Here is an 18,598-nt window from a genome sequence, read left to right as displayed (position 1 = left end):
CTATTGCATTAACCGCCGGAGAGCTTTTGGTACATTTGTTCAAGATATTTGTCTTTGAGACCTCCACATAAAACGGATGTGAATGGAATTTTCTTTGTGGTGTTGAACAGAAAAATGTAACAGAAATATGTCTTTGCAGGATCAACACTTTCAGGACTTTGGATAATCCAAACCTAAACAGCAAAGGTGTTTTCTGTGTCCACACAGAGAACCAAAATGAAAGAAAAAGTATGGCTATGAATTTTATAATTGTTCATTCCCCTTTACTGAAGGTAAAGTCTACTTATTCACTGTAAAAACGACCTGAAAAGGGTCATATATATATACACATTTTGATAATCATAGTACATGCTGGACCACAACGTTCAATTAAACGGGTATATCAACACATTCTCTCCTCCTAGGAACACCGATCTTCACACCGTATGCTGTCCTCGTCAGAAACCACGATTTGACTGAACTCTGCGGGTGTCAGGTTCTCTTGTCCTTCATGCCGATCAGGACCTGCTTTTTTTTTTTTTTTTTTTGCCGCGTGCGAAGACAGCCGATGTCACTCGGCAAGCCGGGGCCAGAGTGGCAGCTCCTCTCCCCGGGCCCCTGTCAGGCCTGCAGAGCCTCATGATGGATGAGCACTGTCCATTAGCCGGCTTCACCTCTGACCATTGCCAGACTACAGCTGACGCCTGCTCTACTCCCCACACAGCTAGGCTCTGCACAGCCCTCTAACCCCTCACTCTCTGAAATGGCTGCTGGAATTAAGCCATCACAGCACCAAAGGGAAAAGCCACAGTTGGTCATGAGAAGGGGGGGCTGTCTTATGTCTTTTTCTCCCCCCAACCTCATCCTTTACCTTATCTCCAGAGAGTGCAGCAGAGACATTGTCAGGAGATGAGAGAGTGTTTCTTTGGCCCGTTACAGCCTGTGTCACCGCCATTACACCAACCATCAACGCTTACTTTGTTAAAAGGCTCTAATAAGGCTCTTAAAAGTTGAATTCATAACACTTAAAAAGAGGAGGGACGCCAACGATTTACAGCTCGGTGTCAATGGAGCTGGCAGGCATGTGTGTTAAATGCTTCTCTACTGGAGAAGCATTTCCTCTCACAGTCTAAGATCATCTACATTCGCTATGTCTAGGTTTTCTTTCGCTACTATAATTTGATTTTGAACAAACAGAATAGTGGAATGGAAGGAAAACAGAAATATTCAGGGGGTGAAATCTTCCACTGCTTTCTCAGGTCCATCATTGGAGTCTGATTCACCTCTTTCCCTCAGGTTTCTACCAGTGCAACAACATGCAATTATTACCCATTGGGTGCAGCATCTCCATCTACTTTGTGTCAAACTTCTCTCCACTTTCTCTTTAAAATTCTGAACGTAACTCCGCTAAAGCATCCGAACACAGGAAATGAAAATTGTAAAAAAAGAAATAAGTAAAAATGTGTTGCAAAATGCACATTTTTTTCTTTTGAAAGTGTTTGTAGAAAAACACGGCAACACAGCCAGTGTAAAAGTGTGTTTGAGAACTCACCGCGCTCATCAGGGAGTCGAGTACACTGACAGCGAAGGCGGTGCCGCAGGCGAAGGGCTGAGTGAGGTACAGCTCTGTGTCTGGGTCGTCGTCGTCATCTTGGTCCAGGAACTGAACGTTTGAGTCGTTCACTGAGGGAGGGAAGGGAGGGAGTTAGAGACGGGCTCTGTGAAGAGGCATGAGCCAAACACACACACACACACACACACACCTATACACACACACACACACACACACACACTCACACACACCTCACACACACACACACACCTATACACACACAGGCAACAAATCTCCTGAGTCTTTATTTGTTTTAGTTTAAAATATTTCATGGTAGCGATGTCTTAGGTATATGGGCATCCAGGCTCATAATATAATGCAACATTAGATGCACATTATATTTTGCATTTACACATCTGCACATATTTTTACTTCAAGAAGAAAACTTTTATTTCTTCTCCAAACAAATCGACAGTCTTTTTAATTGTTACTGTTGACTGAATTAACTTTCAGTCAGTTTGAAAATGTTAATTAATTAATGTTATTTATTTTATTTTTCTGTAAAATCTGTATACTGTCTAATTGTTTGGAGGGTGGGAAAAAAAGTGAGGACTTTATAAGAAATCATTCAGCCTTTTGAATATTAAATCCACTGTATATCACATGCAGGGTGCATTATTACATTAGCACAAACCATGATTTAAGGAGAAAACTATATAAACTATAAGTTTATTGAGCATACACACTGATAACCATTGCAGAAGTCCCCGATTCAGAATAAATCGCACATCTATCCTGCATTAGTACCTCACTAAGCCACTGTATCTTGATATATTGTAAGTAACAAACACATTCTCAGTCAAGACACAGTGACCAGTCTGTGAAGCCTGCTTAAAGAATAAATTACTATTTTAAATATTTTTTGAGTATCCAGTGAAAAAAATAATTTGAGACTTCCACAATGGCTTATATATCACATTAGAAAATCATGCACTCAAAACTTCATGCGACGTTTCTCAGTTTTCCTTGATGAATGTGTTTTTCACATCATCGCCTCGAGAGAAATACATCTCAAATATTTACCTTTGCCCTGAAAATCAAGCCCAGTGACAACAAATCTCATGCTTCATAATAAATAAACCAGGTCTGCTAAATGATGTCAATGGCACAGTGTGAATGAAAACCATCCAAAACTGAAATAACACAGATATCTTTTGTCCCTCGTGTGTGGCGTAATGGTGCGAGTAGAAACCACAAAGTGCTCCCTATAGTGCTTGTTTTGTGTCTTAGAGTCGGTTTCTAGCAGCAGCGGGCAGTGAAGGGGTCTATTAGCCAGCGTTACATGAAAAAACCAGCATCACACAAAGTGTTTTGACTCCTCTGATATGTGAGCTTCGGAGATATGGTCTGGAGGAGTAAAAAATAAAAACTGGAAAATACATTTTAAAAATAAATAAACAGCTTTAAAGATGGTTTGATCTCGAGTTTCGTGTTTTCCAAATCTGATTTTCTTCCCAGGCTTCCTGTGCGCTGTGGAACAGAAATGTCAGTCAAAGAGACAAGGGGCTGATGCAAACGGGCCTGGACCAAAGGAGTGAATCCAGGGGAGGGGGGTTGGATGTGTGTGTGTGTGTGTGTGTGTGTGTTTGGAGGAAGAAGGGGGGTGAGGGGCAGGGCGCTGTTGCTATGAAAACAGCCACAAGGACAGTCTGAGCATGATCAAAAGCCGAAGCTCTGCAAACGCAACTGGAGGGGGGAGGGAGGGAGGGGGAGAAAAAATACCCCCAAAACAAAACAAACAAGAAGAAGAAAAAAAAAAAAAAAAAAAAAAACATTAAAAAGGGGCCAAAACAAGACAGTCAATTTCAACCAGAACGAACACTAAAAATGTGTTCAAAGTGAAGCCATGGGAGCTGTGAGGGCCTTGACTGCAGCCAGATAAATCAAGACAAGCTGATGAGGAGCGGAGCGGCGGGCGCGAGGGGAGCCGACGGCAGCAAAGGACAAAGGCTCGGCTTACCCAGCTCTGTTATCATTTGTACGTTGGTTCCACTTTTTTTTTCCTGACTAAGTGAAACCAATGGCAGTAGTTTGCCAGGTTTAGCTAATGGTGATGAGACAGAGGGGAGAAGGGGGGAGAAATGGTGTCGTTATTGAAACACTTTCAAAGACTGCAATAAAAAGCCATTTTCGCCGCCTCAAGACCGCTCGTGTCAACCTCGGGATTTACTCCGAGACATTCACGGTTGTCCGGTATCTAAAAGTAAAGCGCCCTGGATTAGAGTGCACGGGCAGATACAAAAGCCAGAGCTGTCACGCCGCTGCACCACTCCGACAACAATAAATTATTTCACGGTGAGACAGCGGAAGGGATAAACGCGGCCTTATCCGCAAACGCACCTACTTTACACGCCGCCGCGGACCAAATTGATCATGCAACTCAGATGAGCCGTGTTTTTATGTTCCACCTAGACTGTAATCTGCCCCTGGCGCTGCTAACCGAACATATGACAGGGTAATTACAGTATATGGTTCCAGTGAGACACGCAGCCACTCTCGCCTTGGCACGTAACGCCAGGGCTTCTAGAGTTTTTTGGGGTCCGGGATGGCAACCGACGACTCCCGACGCGGATAGCATCTAGTTTTGATGATTACGTATGCGGTCAGCGGACTAATGGGAGGGCCTCTCTCTCGGCAGGTAATGGCTGGCCCGGTTACAAGTAACATTAGGTAGCTCCTTTCTCTTTCTGGCCTTTTCTAAGCTGGCCTCATGCTCCATTGCTCCCTAATTGGGTCAGGGGAGACAGAGTGGCCGGTCTCTGGTGCTTTAGAAGGCCCCTCAGAGATCTGAAAGTTTCATGAGTCCCCACCACCAGTGGGAATACAGCCACTGCCATTGTTATTAATAAATGGACCCATTTTGCAACCAAGGCAGTTTTTTTTTTCCCCCCTCTACCTTTTCACTTTCTCCCTCCTTTTATCCCTTTCTCTCTCTCTCACCGTCTCCATCAGGCTACGTTTCTCTTGTGCATTAGGGGACAAATTGCAGGACATGAGGCCGTAGTCCTCAAAATGCCCGTCTGACATCCTCAAGTCGTCCACATTGTCCTCAGAGCAAAGATGTCATCCAGTGCTCGCTGTTAACGTCATCGCCACTTGACAAAAAGCTCTAGCCGGAGCCAATAGTTCACATATGAATATGAACTGGAGCTACCAGCACCATGAAAGGGGACAAAAATTCCACACCACACATTCCTCAAGTCCATTCTGGCCTTGAAGGAGTTGGAACTTTTGGTAGCGGTATGATAGCCATGTGTCTATGTCTGCCAATGAGCAATGAGTGTATCTGAGGTTACTGGGTAGGGCGTGCGATATTTGCATTTTAAGGCGGGCGTAAACAGCTTTACCTAGTTCTGTGATGATAGGTATGTTGGATCCGGTGGTGACAGAAGCCTGACGCACGAAGCCATGTACTGGACTGCTGTCTGGAGATGACCTGTCCATTCCAGGAGGCGTGAAACCTGAACAGACAGATTCATACAAATCAGCAAATGACATCATAACAGGGCGCCGTTACAAGATATTAAGATATACATTTTTAGGAAAATAAATGGTATTTTTTTTTTATTATTATATATAATTAAAGTGCTAGGATTGAAATGTGTCTCTATTTTTATGCATTTCTCTTTGTCCTACTATAAATATTTATGCTGAAATCAATGAAATGAATATCCATAATATAATACATTTAAACAAGTTATTCCCAAAAGGGTCAAAAGAGGGCAGGTCTGCTAGTTAGCTAGAGTTAAGCTCTCTGTTAATCACACAATTTTTATTTTAGGTTTAGATAAGGCTAAGTGAGCCTTAGCTAAAATTAAACTTGATAATTTTTGTTGTTGTTTCAAAGTCTTCTGCAAATGAAATTATGCATTTCTTTGAAAGAATAATTGATGAATGAACCGGATTTCAGAAATTGTGATTCCCATCTTAAATATTTGATTTCGTATGAATTATTGCATTTCGCCTCTCTGGTCAGTGCTGTATATTGCACTATATTTTCCCTCGATAAAGAAAAGTACAATCCAAGCAAAAACCTGCATATACCTCTCATAAGTGTGTTTACTGCTGAGGTATCATAAACACGAGGATGTGACCTGGAACTCGTATCAGTACCATTACACATAGTGCATGTCAGCTCACTCAGCAGGAAGTTAGTGATGCGCGCCATCTGTGTCATTCAAATGTGTGGATTGACAGAAAAGAAAAAAAAAACAGGAGGAGGAGGCGACGGCTAAGTGAACGAGGCACCTGCCTCAAAAACTGCATCACAGATCCTGTGCTTTTAAGGGTCAGCTAAGACAAATTTAGCATTCACGTCCCTCCATCAAGGGGTGGACATAAATTTTACATGTCGTTCATTTTGTTACAATAAAAATTGTCGAAGTGGCTCCTGAAAAACCTTTTATCGGGGAAAATGGCGTGGCCCCGGGATCATGAAGTACAAGTGCAAGTGACAGGGCTATGAATTCACATGACTTCACATTTTTGCATTTCCTCAAAGTGACAAGTAAACACCTTAAATCTGTAATGCTATATGCATAATGCATCAACTGTGTTTTGACATCCATCATTTAGTGCTGACTACAGCAAAATGCCAGCTTATAGTGCCACCGCCGAGGAAACATAATGCAGGGAATATATTCAGGTCACAAAGTTTTAAAAGGATTGCAAATTCTCTACGTATGTGAGAGAGAGACAGAGTGTGTGTGTGTGTGTGTGTGTGTGTGTGTGTGTGTGTGTGTGTGTGTGCTATTCCTGTCAAGAAACTCAATGAGCTGCTTACATTACAAAAGAGATCTTCCAGCTCTTTGCAACGGAAAAGACACCAAATAGTTTAGTACACAGCGGGAAGCACACACACTGAACTGAAGCAGGGATAATCAGAAGTCTTGTTATACCAATTATTGAACTCGGAAAGAGCAGAGGTTTGACACTTGGAGTCAACCGGGGAGCACGAGCTCAGACGGTGCGAACATCATTTTGTCGATGTCCATAAAGGATGATGTTCACTCCGCTGGAGAGTGACAGCAAAGTTTTTCTCCCCCCCCCCCCATACGCGGCCCTCTCAAAACGCTGCTCTTATCGTATCATAGTGAACATGAAGACAGTAGAGGGCTATAGAAGAACAGCTTCCATTTTGCGAGGTGTTTACAGCCGAAAGTGACTGTTGGTGAGAACAGCGATACATGAGGGCCTGCTGCTGAGCTGCTTTCAAAACCGGTTATGGGTTATAAAACAGCTCCAAAAGTTGCAGTGTGAGCTGGTGAGAGCCGTGTGTCTTCCCAAGACGGAGCTAGAATACTGCAAAACCAGCTAAAATGCATTCATCTCCCTGATCATAATAATATTTTAAAAGTGAATCCATGCAAAAAATGTATGCCTAAAACACAATATTCCTCTCTCTCTTTATGCAATTAAACCTAATTAAGACGTATGAAAAATATTCCTTTTTTTTGCTATATACTTGTAATGTTATGTTATTATTAACGTCACTATTTATGACTCATTATTGCCTAAAGAAAGCAACATTTTGAACACCAGCCTGATCACACACACTGTCTGTGTCTCCTCTACTGGCTGACTGTTGCTACTGCGCGGCTGTAACGTCGGCTGCTCAGCAACAACAGACAAGTGAGATCTAGGTTACAATCCCCCCTTATCCCTGTAGCCCCCCAGGCACAGCTCGGCTCTGTGGTTTACTACATGCTACGGCAGCCGTGAGAAGCTCTCCCCCAGGAAAGCACATGTTTACTTATTCATTTGCACCTTCTTGTTTTAAAATCCACAGACGGTGTTCTGAACGGGAGCATCGCTGGGAGGGGAGAAATCCCCAAAGCAACAAACCCATGATACAATGGCGGTGTCTACAGTATGTGCAGAGTGAGTTTCCTTGTGTATGCATGATCGCGTGTCACTCTGGTGTGTGGGTGTGTGTGTGTGTGTGTGTGTTCTCTAAAGTGAAGTATTTATCACTGGAAATGGTTGGTTGATGTAAGACCCAATTATTGATGACAATAGGCTCCATCCATCGACCCTGAGAGAGGATATAGGCTGCTGAGTTTCCACATGGAGGTGGCTTTTGGTGAATACCACTCCCCAGAGTGGCCTGCTGGAAGATTTACCCCGGCTTATTGTTCCTCGGTGGCACGGCTATCGACAGCGTATCACTCACTCAAGGCTGGAGAAATAACAGCATTGGCATTCTCCTAAAACATGTGGAAGTGCTCTGCACTAAAAAATAATGGCCTCTCGGACCTTCAACTTTGATTTGTATTTACAACGGTCGCAGTGGTGGCACTAAATAGCACCGAGCTCACGGCATGTCATGCCTTTTTTGGGCTAATCATCAACTGAGGATTACCTGTTGGTGGATGTGCGTGGATGGATTGTGTTGGCATGGATGTGTGTGTGTGTGTGTGTGTGTGTGTGCACGCCTTCAAACACAAAAGGTGTGTGTGCGTGCGCGTGTCGCTGTTTTGTTGTGACTAATGAGGAGCAGCTGAATTGGCCTGCCTGGTGATTTGTACTCGCTGCTTAATGATGATGAGGCCTGATGGGATGCCAGGTTCGTGCGTTTGTCTGCAAACATCAACAATCTGTTCCAGATGATCTGCCAGACACCAGATCAGGGGGAACAACATCAAATGACACAGTCATGTTGATTACATCATTAAAAAGTATTATCAAGGAGGTTTAGCAGCATGTAATTACCAGGGACGAGACTGGAATCATCAGAAAATTATGTGAAGTAAACACTCTTCAAAAGGGCCCTGATGAAGCAATCGACGCGGCGGTTTTGTGCGCGCGCCGTTTTTCAGGGGTACATTAAAGTCAATTAATAGATACTGAGTGCCATAAAGTCGCAGAATATTTCAATTAAGAGCACTTAAGCACTCCTCCGTCCCCGTCGGGCAGCTGTGGACACGGGGTGTAATACCAAACTCCTTACCTTGGGAATTAGCCTGCAAGACCCCGATGCTGTCATCAAACTGCATAGATTTGATGTTGAGCGACGCCAAGATGCATTCCTTATCCTGCAGCGAGGCATCTTCGATATTGTTCTGATTGGCTGACAGGATTACGCACATGTCGCAGAGGTTGATGTTGACAGCCCTTAAATCTGCCCGACTTAATGGCGTACCCTTCAGGGTGAGGAGAACGGAGGGAAAGGGGGGGGGGGGACCAGAGAACAGACAGACATAGGGGAGAGAAAAACAAATTTAAGAAGTGAGCGGAGTGGAGCTCTGGGAAATTAGTTAACAAGAATTCTTGTTTGGAGGCGATGACATTCCACTGATCTAACTGGGCATCGGAGAATCAGAGACGCGGACTTATCTAAAGGCTAGCCTGTGCTGAGGGCTGCGTTTGGATTCTCCTCTGATCATCAGTCAAGCCAGGCCTAACAAGCTCTAAGGCAGAAAACCACGCCATGTGTGATGGGCACTGCAGCTGCAAACACACATAAACTCCATTTTGGATGTGCAGGATGTGTCACTGCTCTGGATGAGGGGGGGAGAGGGGAGGGGGGGGCTGACTACGCTCTCATGGAGTGATCATTCAATTGAGTAATGTGTGATCAAATCAAACTGACAATCGCTCTCAGGATTTTAACGTGCACGCGATTCAAAATGTCAATGCCTCGTTAGTTGAGCGGAGATTATGGTTTCGGATGCGTCTCCGAGCTGGTCCGCTCACCGGTAAGATGGAGACCTTGGGGAAGTTGTGTAAAGTCTCCCACTCTCGCCGCAGGTAGTCCAGCGAGCCCACAAACACTATCGGCTTGAGCTCGTGGTAATGAAAGTTGCTGGCTCTTAAAGGCATCACCAAGTTTCGCAGCCCCACCAAAGCGGACGTGACATCCCCAAATATACAGACCACCACATGGCCGCTCAGCACTGTCATGGACGCCTCGCTCCGGGTCTGCAGGGGGACAGAGGGACACAAGGGGAGGGGGGAGGAGAGCAGAGAGAGGGGGATGAGGAGGAGTGCACACAGAGAAGAGAGGAAGAGGCACACAGACAAACGGATCATTACAGAAATAAATGAATAACTGGATTACTGTAAAGCATTCTAGTTATAACTGTTGAAAAGTCTGTTATAAACTGTTATAAACCCATATTAAATAGTTTGTTAACCAAGTTAGCTGAATAACATATTTAATCCATAATAAAAAGCATTCTACAAACAGGCTTTACTATTAACACACGTACAAAACGTTTGGTTAACCACTATTCTGTTTATAAACAGTTTATCTCATAATCAAAAAAGAGGAAGTTTACAGAACAAAGACATAGCATGTGGTCTTTTTTTTTTCAAAGGGCAGAAGATTCAATCGGGCTGAAAAAATAGCAGTTTGTAAGATTTTAGGCGCATACAGTATGTATGACTACGACCCCCGTCAGGAATCAGAGAGGTATAAATAAACAAAAAGAAGTTCCTCTATTGTGTGACGTTCCGTGTTGGGGAAAAAGAACAATGCGATGCCCTGCTTTCAAGATCTGTCGCCTGTCGCGGCAGCTTGATGTGCATTCGACTGCAAGTTGCAGTGTACGTTAAGTAAACTAAATGGTACTATGATCCTGGTGGGTTTGAAACTAAAGCTGCATCTTTGTGGACCGGAGACATACGGTAAGAGTAATAGCAACAAGGGACCGCTGCTGTAAATAAGTGCATACTCTCCGTTAGTGATCTGCTGGATAAAACATTTTTCTATAATCTACGTGTCTCGAAAAATGTTTCGGTGACCCATCTCATGCAGGATCATCCTTCAGCCCCCCCGTTAAATGTTTTAAAGCAACTATAAATGCTTACAAACTGCGTTGTTAGAACATTTGAACAAACCCATGCGTGGAGTGTTGAATTATCACTCACAGATCCTTGGTGGATATATAAAAATAAAATCAATAAACTCACCTTGAAACAACAGAGAGGCAGTGAGAGAAATTTCAATACGCATTAGTATGTGATTGCGTTACTACAATAATGAGGGGATACTTGCTCCTGAGCATACTTACTTTAACTTTTTTGTTTTTTTTGTTTTATTTTGCATATTCGACTATATTGGAGAGGTTATGCAGATGCACGGGTGTGGACCCACTCACCAGGATGACTTTCTCGATGTCTTTTGACGGGCACCAGTGAAACATCCCTGTCGAGTCATACCTCTTCACGTTCATGTCCATGCTCTCGATTTGTTCATTTCCAGGAATTAGAAGGGGGTCATGTCGACTGGGGAGAAAAAATGTATTAATGTTGGAGCATTTTTGTGAAATGACTACAGCCTTGTGGGTGAAGTGGAAACATGAAAGAGGCAAAAAAAAAAAAAAAAAAAAAACGAGCTGCACTGTCTATTCATGCAATGCATCAAAAGTCCAACACATTCCCAGAGCATTGGACTTCCTACTACTGCTACATATCGTCGGTCTCATAACCATCATATCATTCCTCCATTCCTTCTCGTCCTTGATGTCAAGTCATCAGACAGTCTAAGACCCTTGCGCTCGCAGCGGCGCAGAGAACAGCAAGATGTGAGTGCTACTGACTGAATGGCATGACAACACAAGGCCAATTACCAGCTTTTACCCTCTCTTCCAGCTTCTGACGCCGTGTGGGCGCAAATAGTAAAAGCTCCAACAGGCTCACACTTTAAATATTTCAGGAATTTGCCCAATCACATTTTGCTCTCCCCAACTGATGGCCATTAATGTTTCAACAGTGTGTCACAACCAAACAGGCTAATCCACAGCAGTGGGCTGCTGAGTTTTATCCGCTGTAACACTGACCATGAAAGGGGCTCCTGTCAGTCCTCTTATACCGCCTCTCGTGTTCCTGCGTTTATCCCACAAGACGCCGCTGCTCTCGCAGCTCCTCTAAAGGCAATCCATAAAATTTCCTCCAAAACACTGAGTCAGGATGAACCGCAGCCATTTAGTGCGGTTTCCTCGATAAACATGGCTTGTTCGACGGCAATGCAAATGCGATTTATTTACCGTTCAACCCAGATAATGAAATCCTCGGGTTAAAACAGCACTGTGCAGAAAGAAAAAAAAACAGGGAAGTGCAGAGAGACAGACATTTGAGTAATATGCGAGAAAACATCCCAAGAATTTGACATACATCTCTCTCAGTATCACTCTTTCTATCCTCTATCAACACTGTCACTCACTGACAGCACTTTGATGTTGCCTCTTCCTTCAGCCTGCATTTGGCTTGCATACCAATGCAGGAAAAAGTAAGAGCAAAAAAAAAAAGAAGCTGTCAATTAGCCACCCTCTCACTCCACCTCTCTTCCCCTCTATCAGTTAGTGCAGGTGATAATAACACTGACAGCATTTAGTGTTTTTACACTCAGCCTGAATCTTTCATCCAGAGCTGCGTGTTGCGCCAATCAACTCCACAGAGCCCCCGTCACTTCAATCTGCTCGGCTCCTCTTCGCCTCCACACAGAGGGCTGACTGGCGCATGCAGGCGGGCTGCCGCTCCAGCTCTCTCTGCCAAGACAGCTATCTTTCACAGAGCTGTCAGCGGCGTGACTGGCAGCCTGTCACAGTGCTCCACACACCTCCTTCTCCCTCTGCCTTCTCCCTGCCTCGGGTTGAACCCACCGCCAGGCGCGAGGAGAGCAGACATGACGTCTGTGCCACGGGGTGCCACGCCCAAGGGATCGTCAGCTGCGGCGGATGATGCGACCGTGTCAGTCATGACCCGTCGGAAGGGTTTGTGGGAACGGTGTTAACGCCACGGTGGCAATGCAGCTCGTTAGCATGGTAACACGTCATATCGGCAACTGGGAAATTAATAACAGCCGTGCTGAGGGTAAGTCAGCCTGCATGCAAAGTGTGATTAAATGTCACCCTTAGTTACATTTTTTTTTTTTTTTTTAATCTTTGTAATTTATGTCTTTAATTTGCTGTTATTATTTTGGAGAGTATTTCCTTTATTAGAACTTTCCCCGACCAAAAATCACACTCGCACCACATTTCAAAACGGAATAAATTCACAGTTTGGATTGCAAAGCAAACATTTTCCCCGGGTGAGATACAGTATTTTATCTGATGCACTTTTATATAGGACAAATATTTCCCTTACAGCATGTCTCTCCCTCTCTCTCTCCCTCTCTCCCTCCCTCCATATTTCAAACATAGTTGAGTTATTCCAGTGTATCACTCTGCAGTCGCAAACTGGGGATGGGCGTGCTCCCCCAATCCCTCTCTGCCAGACTACGAAGGCAGCCTCTTGCTTTGAAAATTTTCCCCATCATGCAAACTGACAAAGGCATGCTTTTCAAAAGCCCAGAGCCAATCTGTTGATCATTATTTATTTACAAAGGCCTTCAGGCAGCAAGTCCTGTAAAAACCATACTTGATACGTATGCTCGCTCTCTCGCTAGCTCTCTACTGTGTTTTCCCCCTCCTTGCTTGTAGAATAAAGTATCCCTAAGGCTACCTCAAACAATCACTTTTCATTGTGCATAAAATCCACCTTGTAAAACACAACTGTTTAATATATATGGTGTTATATGTTGACGGGGGCAGCTGTGAAGGGGGGGCTGTGGACTGTGATGGGTAATTTGATGTTTTGCTGAGGGCTAAGACTGGGAAGAAAAAAATCTACACCTATAACAGAGGACCTGTCATCCCAGTACCCAAGAGCCAGCAGAATACAGAAGCACCCCTAAAGCAGAGAAAACTTTGACACCGCTTTGAAGCATTTTCAAAACTGAGTAAATAACTCGCAAGAATTATTATCACTGCGAGATCAAAGCAAAGATGCATACATTACATGGCAAACAGGGACCATCTCCTAAGCAAAAAAAGGGAAGAGAAGAAAAGCTTTTGTGCTCCAAGTTAGGCAAACTAAACAGCCTTTTAAGCAAGCAGTTAGCTGGAAATGTGCCAATGTGTAGTTGTTTTTGTAGCGCTTTTTCTCCCTCTGAGCAAGGGCATCTAAAATGATGCTCCGTTGCAAACTAGACTGAAGGGTATGACTTTGTGTTGGGCTAATGGTTCGGCAAGTGTGAAGGCTTATTAAGTGCTTGTTTTGTGGAGAACTGAGGGGGAGGCCGACGAGTGGACAAAAAATCACATCGGCACGCCAGTGCAGGAGGAGGAACGGTGCCTTAGGGGGGCGAGCAGAGCCAACATACAAAAGAACACGAGGAGAATGCCAGTAAAATGTACTACAGCCGATAATGGCCAAAAAACAACATGTGAATAAAGAGTTAACAGATAGAAATCATAAATAATAATTTGTAAAAATTAAACAATGTACATATAATGGATCTTTTGAATTTTGCTTTTAGAGAATTCAATTCCATATAAAAGCAACATGATTTGGAGTTATTTATTCCCCCTATGCAATTGAGATAAAGAGTTTCTACTGCAGTGCAGCTTCACTGCGTAAATACCAACCGTACGGAAAACACACAGCTCCCTCTTTAGACTTTCCTTTTGCAAAGTCATAGACATGACAACCATAACACTTACTCTCATTAAGAGTAGGGCAGCGTAGCTATGAGTGTTCCTGTCCCGTTAGATCTTCCCCACCATGCCTTTATCCCCGCCGTCCCAATCCGCACAGCTCGGCCTCCCTGTATTCTCCGCGCTGTCGCGTTGCTCACCCCGCCTCGCGAACCGGAGGAGCACAAAAGCCTACCCCCCTTTTATCCTTCAAAATCAATTAACAGCAGTTTAATTCCACAGGACAGGATAAAAGGAAGGTAATATTTGAATTCATATTTGATTGCGATGATACATCTCACATATGGCCTTAAGTACCAGAAACGGTACTCGCAGGGGTTCCCACAATAGAGGAGTAGCCTGAGGGCAAAGTAACCACGCAGGTCCCTCTGATTGGTTGCCGGTGTCATTAGTGCCAGCATTGTTTAAGGAGCACATGTGGACCAGACCGCAGGAGGTGACAGCTGGGACTTTAAAGCCAGAGGAGTTTTCAAGCGGCTCCTCACAACCGATTTTTCGTGACAGAAATTTTTATTTCGGCTCTGTCATTAACAGCTGACAGCATGCCATCCTAAACAGCCACTGCCGAACGGGGCACTTCTCCTCTCTTCTTCTCTCACAGAGTTTCTTACCTCCTTTCTCTGCCACCCCTAATTTGCCTCCTCCTATCCATCCAAACTCCCATCATCTCACCATCAGCAGCATCCACCTCTGAAGTATCGCTCACACACACATCCCTCCATCCCTTCCTCCCCCTGCCTGTATCTGACTTCCTCTCACTCCCCATTTGAAGTGCTAGAAGGAGAATAAAATCAGCGTCTCTTACCTCATCATTTTGGGCGAGCAGTTGGGTGAGTTTCGCATCCCTCCGTTGCGCTGCTTTTTTTTGGGCGAGAGAGTGGATGGGTGCTCGTCTTCGACTGCAAACACATGTAGAGAATGTCAGAATGGGGACAGACGGTTGGGAAAGTGTGCTGGACCTGACATGAATAAAAAAACAGTCAACAATCAAGTCAATCAATCAAACATAGCAAACCAAAATAAAATAAAAAAACTGAACAGAAGAAAAGGAAAATTAATTAATTCAGTGTCAAATTGAGAAAAATGTAGAGAAAGCATTAGTAATGGACAATGGTAAATCTGAGAAAAAGGCAGAAGAAAAACCACGGAGAGAAAACAAAACAATTTACGAGCCGAAAATGTTACAGAAGGCTCACATCCCAAAACCCCCGTGTTTTTGGCTCGTCTACGGCGCACGTTTACAGGGCCTCGAGTAATACACCACCGCATCTGTTCAGTACACTCGCTAAAATGTGCAGATGGTTGGACCTTTAGCAGTCTGCATCAGAGTGACCATGCTTACCGACGCCATTAACTGCCATGTGATGGTACAGACCGTGGTTGTCAGTGGGGCATGGGCAAAAAGCAATGATAATGAGATAAATTAAGGTTATGGAGATGGATCTTGAGTGGGTGGTTTTGTTTTATTCTTTTTTTTAAAAACAAAACTATCTGAACCCCAACCCCATCATTCCAGTTCCATTTAAAAATGCACAACGGATCTTCAGGTTTACCTCCATTCCAACAGAACACTTGGCACTCAACACGCATCGCTAAGGACAGGGCACGCAAACAGGATGAACGGACTGTGGACTGTGAATATATTGAAAACAGCTAATAAATGCACATCCTCCAGAAGAAGGTCAAGACTTAGTCTTAAAAGTTGAAATGAAAGATCAATTATTTATGGAAGATTTAATAGTCCATTTCTGTGTTTGACTCTTTGGTGTTAAGCGTTTGCAGGAGGCTGAGCCAGTTTTCAGGATTATTTTTGATCAGATCCAAGTTCAGCTCCCTGCCAACGACGCTTTGCTGTGTTGAGAAATTGGAGGGGAACAAAACACTATTTTTTTTTGTTTCCAAACTTGAGTCCCAGTCAGACAGAGAGGACGAGAAGGAGCAGCCAGTTTGAGGCCGGGCCCAGTCGTCTGAAGATTTCAGGCGAGCTAAAAAGCAGTCTGATCTTCACTACTGTCTGTGAGTTTCAAGAGCTCGCAGACAAGCGCCCAGATACTCTCATCCACTCTGCACTCTCCCAGCGCAAAATGCCAAGTGCACCGTCACTTCAAAAAAAACGTATTAGTTCCTTTGGTTAGAAATCAATAACACAGCATGATATTAGTGCAAATCAATGTGCACGCTGCAAGCCGTGACTATTCCAAGCATGTGGAAATTCATTATTGTCTGAGCACCCCGTCCGAGGCTGTCAGCTAATTCTGCTAATAAAAAGATAAGAAATATGACTTTGCCTTCTAATAAAATGTCATTCTCTGACATTTCCTTTATGCAATATGGCATTCGGAATAGCTAATATCACTTTCCACAAATAATTCTCCCTCTAATATTATTTGAAAATACTGCATAAAAAAATGCATTCTTGGCCATATTGTTACACAGACTTCCTGGTTGTTGAAAGCATAACACTTCTCATTTACACCCAAGACAATTCAATTAAATGCTTTCCAGCCACGGGGTAATAAACCCCTTTTTACAGTGAATGGTAAACACTTGAGTTTGTCATCGTCCTCACAGATCACAACTGGAAAACAAATATAAATAGGCAGCTATTTTGTGTCACTTCTATCTAAACATGTTGAAGCACTTCCTCAGTTTGGAAGTCACCCAGAGTAGCAGCCGCCGCACAAGCAGGCGCTTCCGTGCAAAGCAGCAGGAGCTCCCAACAGCTCCGGTGGAGTGAACCGTCATGCAGCAAGCAAGACAAAATGAAGGGACGGGACAGGCGGGGTTACTGACTGATGCATCCCGCTAAGGGGGCAACCTACAGGGCCTACTGTGACTGAGCAGCATGGCATTACTGGGATGGTAGCGGTATTTCACCGGCAGACTGCGGGCCCGGTTCAGACGACTCTCAGCCAGGGATCTGGCCGCCACGTCTCCTGGACCTGAGATACTGAGGCGCAGTTGTGAGGGGTGAGAGCCAGGCCGGGGCCCCGGCCCCGTGGGGAGCAGACTTCCTTTACGGTTATTAACAAGGGGGATGTTGAGTTTGCCCATGTTGAACGGGGGGTCCCGGTTGGGGTGCAAGTTGTTGGGGAGGAATGCGTTTGTGGTGATGGAGGTGGAGTTGCAGCCAGTGGTTTTAACTGATCGCTTTTGTCTAACTTCATCCATTACTGTCAAACAATGGGAAATAAAAAAGTGTGAGAAAGACTGTATTAACGCATAAATTAGTTAGTAATTTAATACTAGAAAATGTACTTGTTATATTTTGCTATATTTGTTTACATCTATTATAAAACAATTCTTTATAAATTACAAAATTGTTTTATCAGAAATGTCATCATTATACTATAGGATATTAGGGAGATAAAGATTTTCACAGGCTTTAAAATACATTTTAGAAATTAAAAATGATACTTAATTAAAGTCCTGTAAAATGATCAAATCAGTTCTGATTAAGTCATTTAAAAATGCGTGCCATGAAAAGAAAGGAATCATTTATCATTTCATTCCTCTAAAACCGGTGTTGAAACTTCAACCTCTCTTATCGACTTGGCACACGCTCTGACTGAAACGCTCACAGTGACATTTACTTCACATTTGTGACAAACATGAATTCATTAATAAGAACCCTCTCCGTTTTTTATTTTCCCCGGCTTTCTGGTAGAACAAAGCAGAGACACAGCTCGGCTGAAGCCAGTCAAATCCAATCACGTATTGTGTCGTAGCACGGCACTTTCACTTCAACACAATATCAAACTACCACTAATAATTTATAACATTACTAATTCAAAAATGCTGTATCGTTAAACATTTAAGGAATTCATTTTTGGGATTTGTGTGTGGAAATGTGGTTTGATTACCATATCCTTAAACAGGCTGCTTTTTTACTGTGACTTTGACAGCATGTCCAGTTTCAAACCTGCTGTGTCCAATGTGAGAATAAATGCTCTGCAGGTAAGAAGCTCACGTACAACTGACGCTCACCCAGCCGTCCCACGAAACACACGACACACACACAACCTTGTGCGAAGGCGGGAGTCGACCCCGTATGTTTGCATGTATTGAAGTGGCTGTAAAGTTGAATGGGAGAGAGGAGGAGCCTCCGTTTGGTGGAAGGGTGGTTTGGGTTGGTTGTTTGGAGGAGAGAGCATGCTTGGGTGGCCCCCGGGCGATAAACAGACGTTTATCCCAGCCGTCAGCTGCCTCCTTGATTTACGGGGCGCCACCGATAGCTCCTGGATTCATCTGGCCCTTGTCAAACACGTGCAGTGTTAGAGAGCGCTCACCCAGCCTGGCAGGTCCACTGTGCATCCTGGACAACCCAGACGGCAACTGTCCCTTCCTGAAATGCTAATCACATGACGGTACCGTCCTGCATGCGAGCCTTATCAGATCGTGGTGACCCAACATAAACTGGATGATGAGGCGGAGGAGTAGCAACTGCAAATGTTTACTTTGCTATGCGAGCGAAGCTGGCTTCGCCTTTGCAGCGTTTGCCGCATGAGCAAGCTTCTTCACTGCGTGG

General features: G+C 44.1%; 1 protein-coding gene across 10 annotated transcripts in view; it reads right to left on the bottom strand.

Annotated features, from left to right (window-relative positions):
* Positions 1-18,598, bottom strand: part of kcnma1a (potassium large conductance calcium-activated channel, subfamily M, alpha member 1a) — a 119,625-nt gene that overhangs the window by 9,904 nt on the left and 91,123 nt on the right. For 9 of the 10 annotated variants that reach the window (XM_084021499.1, XM_084021508.1, XM_084021501.1 and 6 more), the window contains 6 exons: positions 14,876-14,969; positions 10,693-10,819; positions 9,287-9,511; positions 8,541-8,733; positions 4,939-5,052; positions 1,532-1,662 (listed from right to left, as the gene is read on the bottom strand). In XM_084021499.1, the coding sequence (XP_083877625.1) occupies positions 1,532-1,662; positions 4,939-5,052; positions 8,541-8,733; positions 9,287-9,511; positions 10,693-10,819; positions 14,876-14,969 (884 nt within the window). Of the gene's footprint in view, positions 1-1,531; positions 1,663-3,551; positions 3,636-4,938; positions 5,053-8,540; positions 8,734-9,286; positions 9,512-10,692; positions 10,820-14,875; positions 14,970-18,598 lie in introns of all 10 variants that reach the window. The other variant, XM_084021500.1, reaches the window with a different exon arrangement.

This window comes from Eutrigla gurnardus (genome assembly GCF_963514095.1).
Source record: "Eutrigla gurnardus genome assembly, chromosome: 11".
Taxonomy (NCBI): Eukaryota; Metazoa; Chordata; class Actinopteri; order Perciformes; family Triglidae; genus Eutrigla; species Eutrigla gurnardus.
Note: the sequence above shows the minus strand (reverse complement) of the source record. Positions and strands in the feature narration are given on the sequence as shown.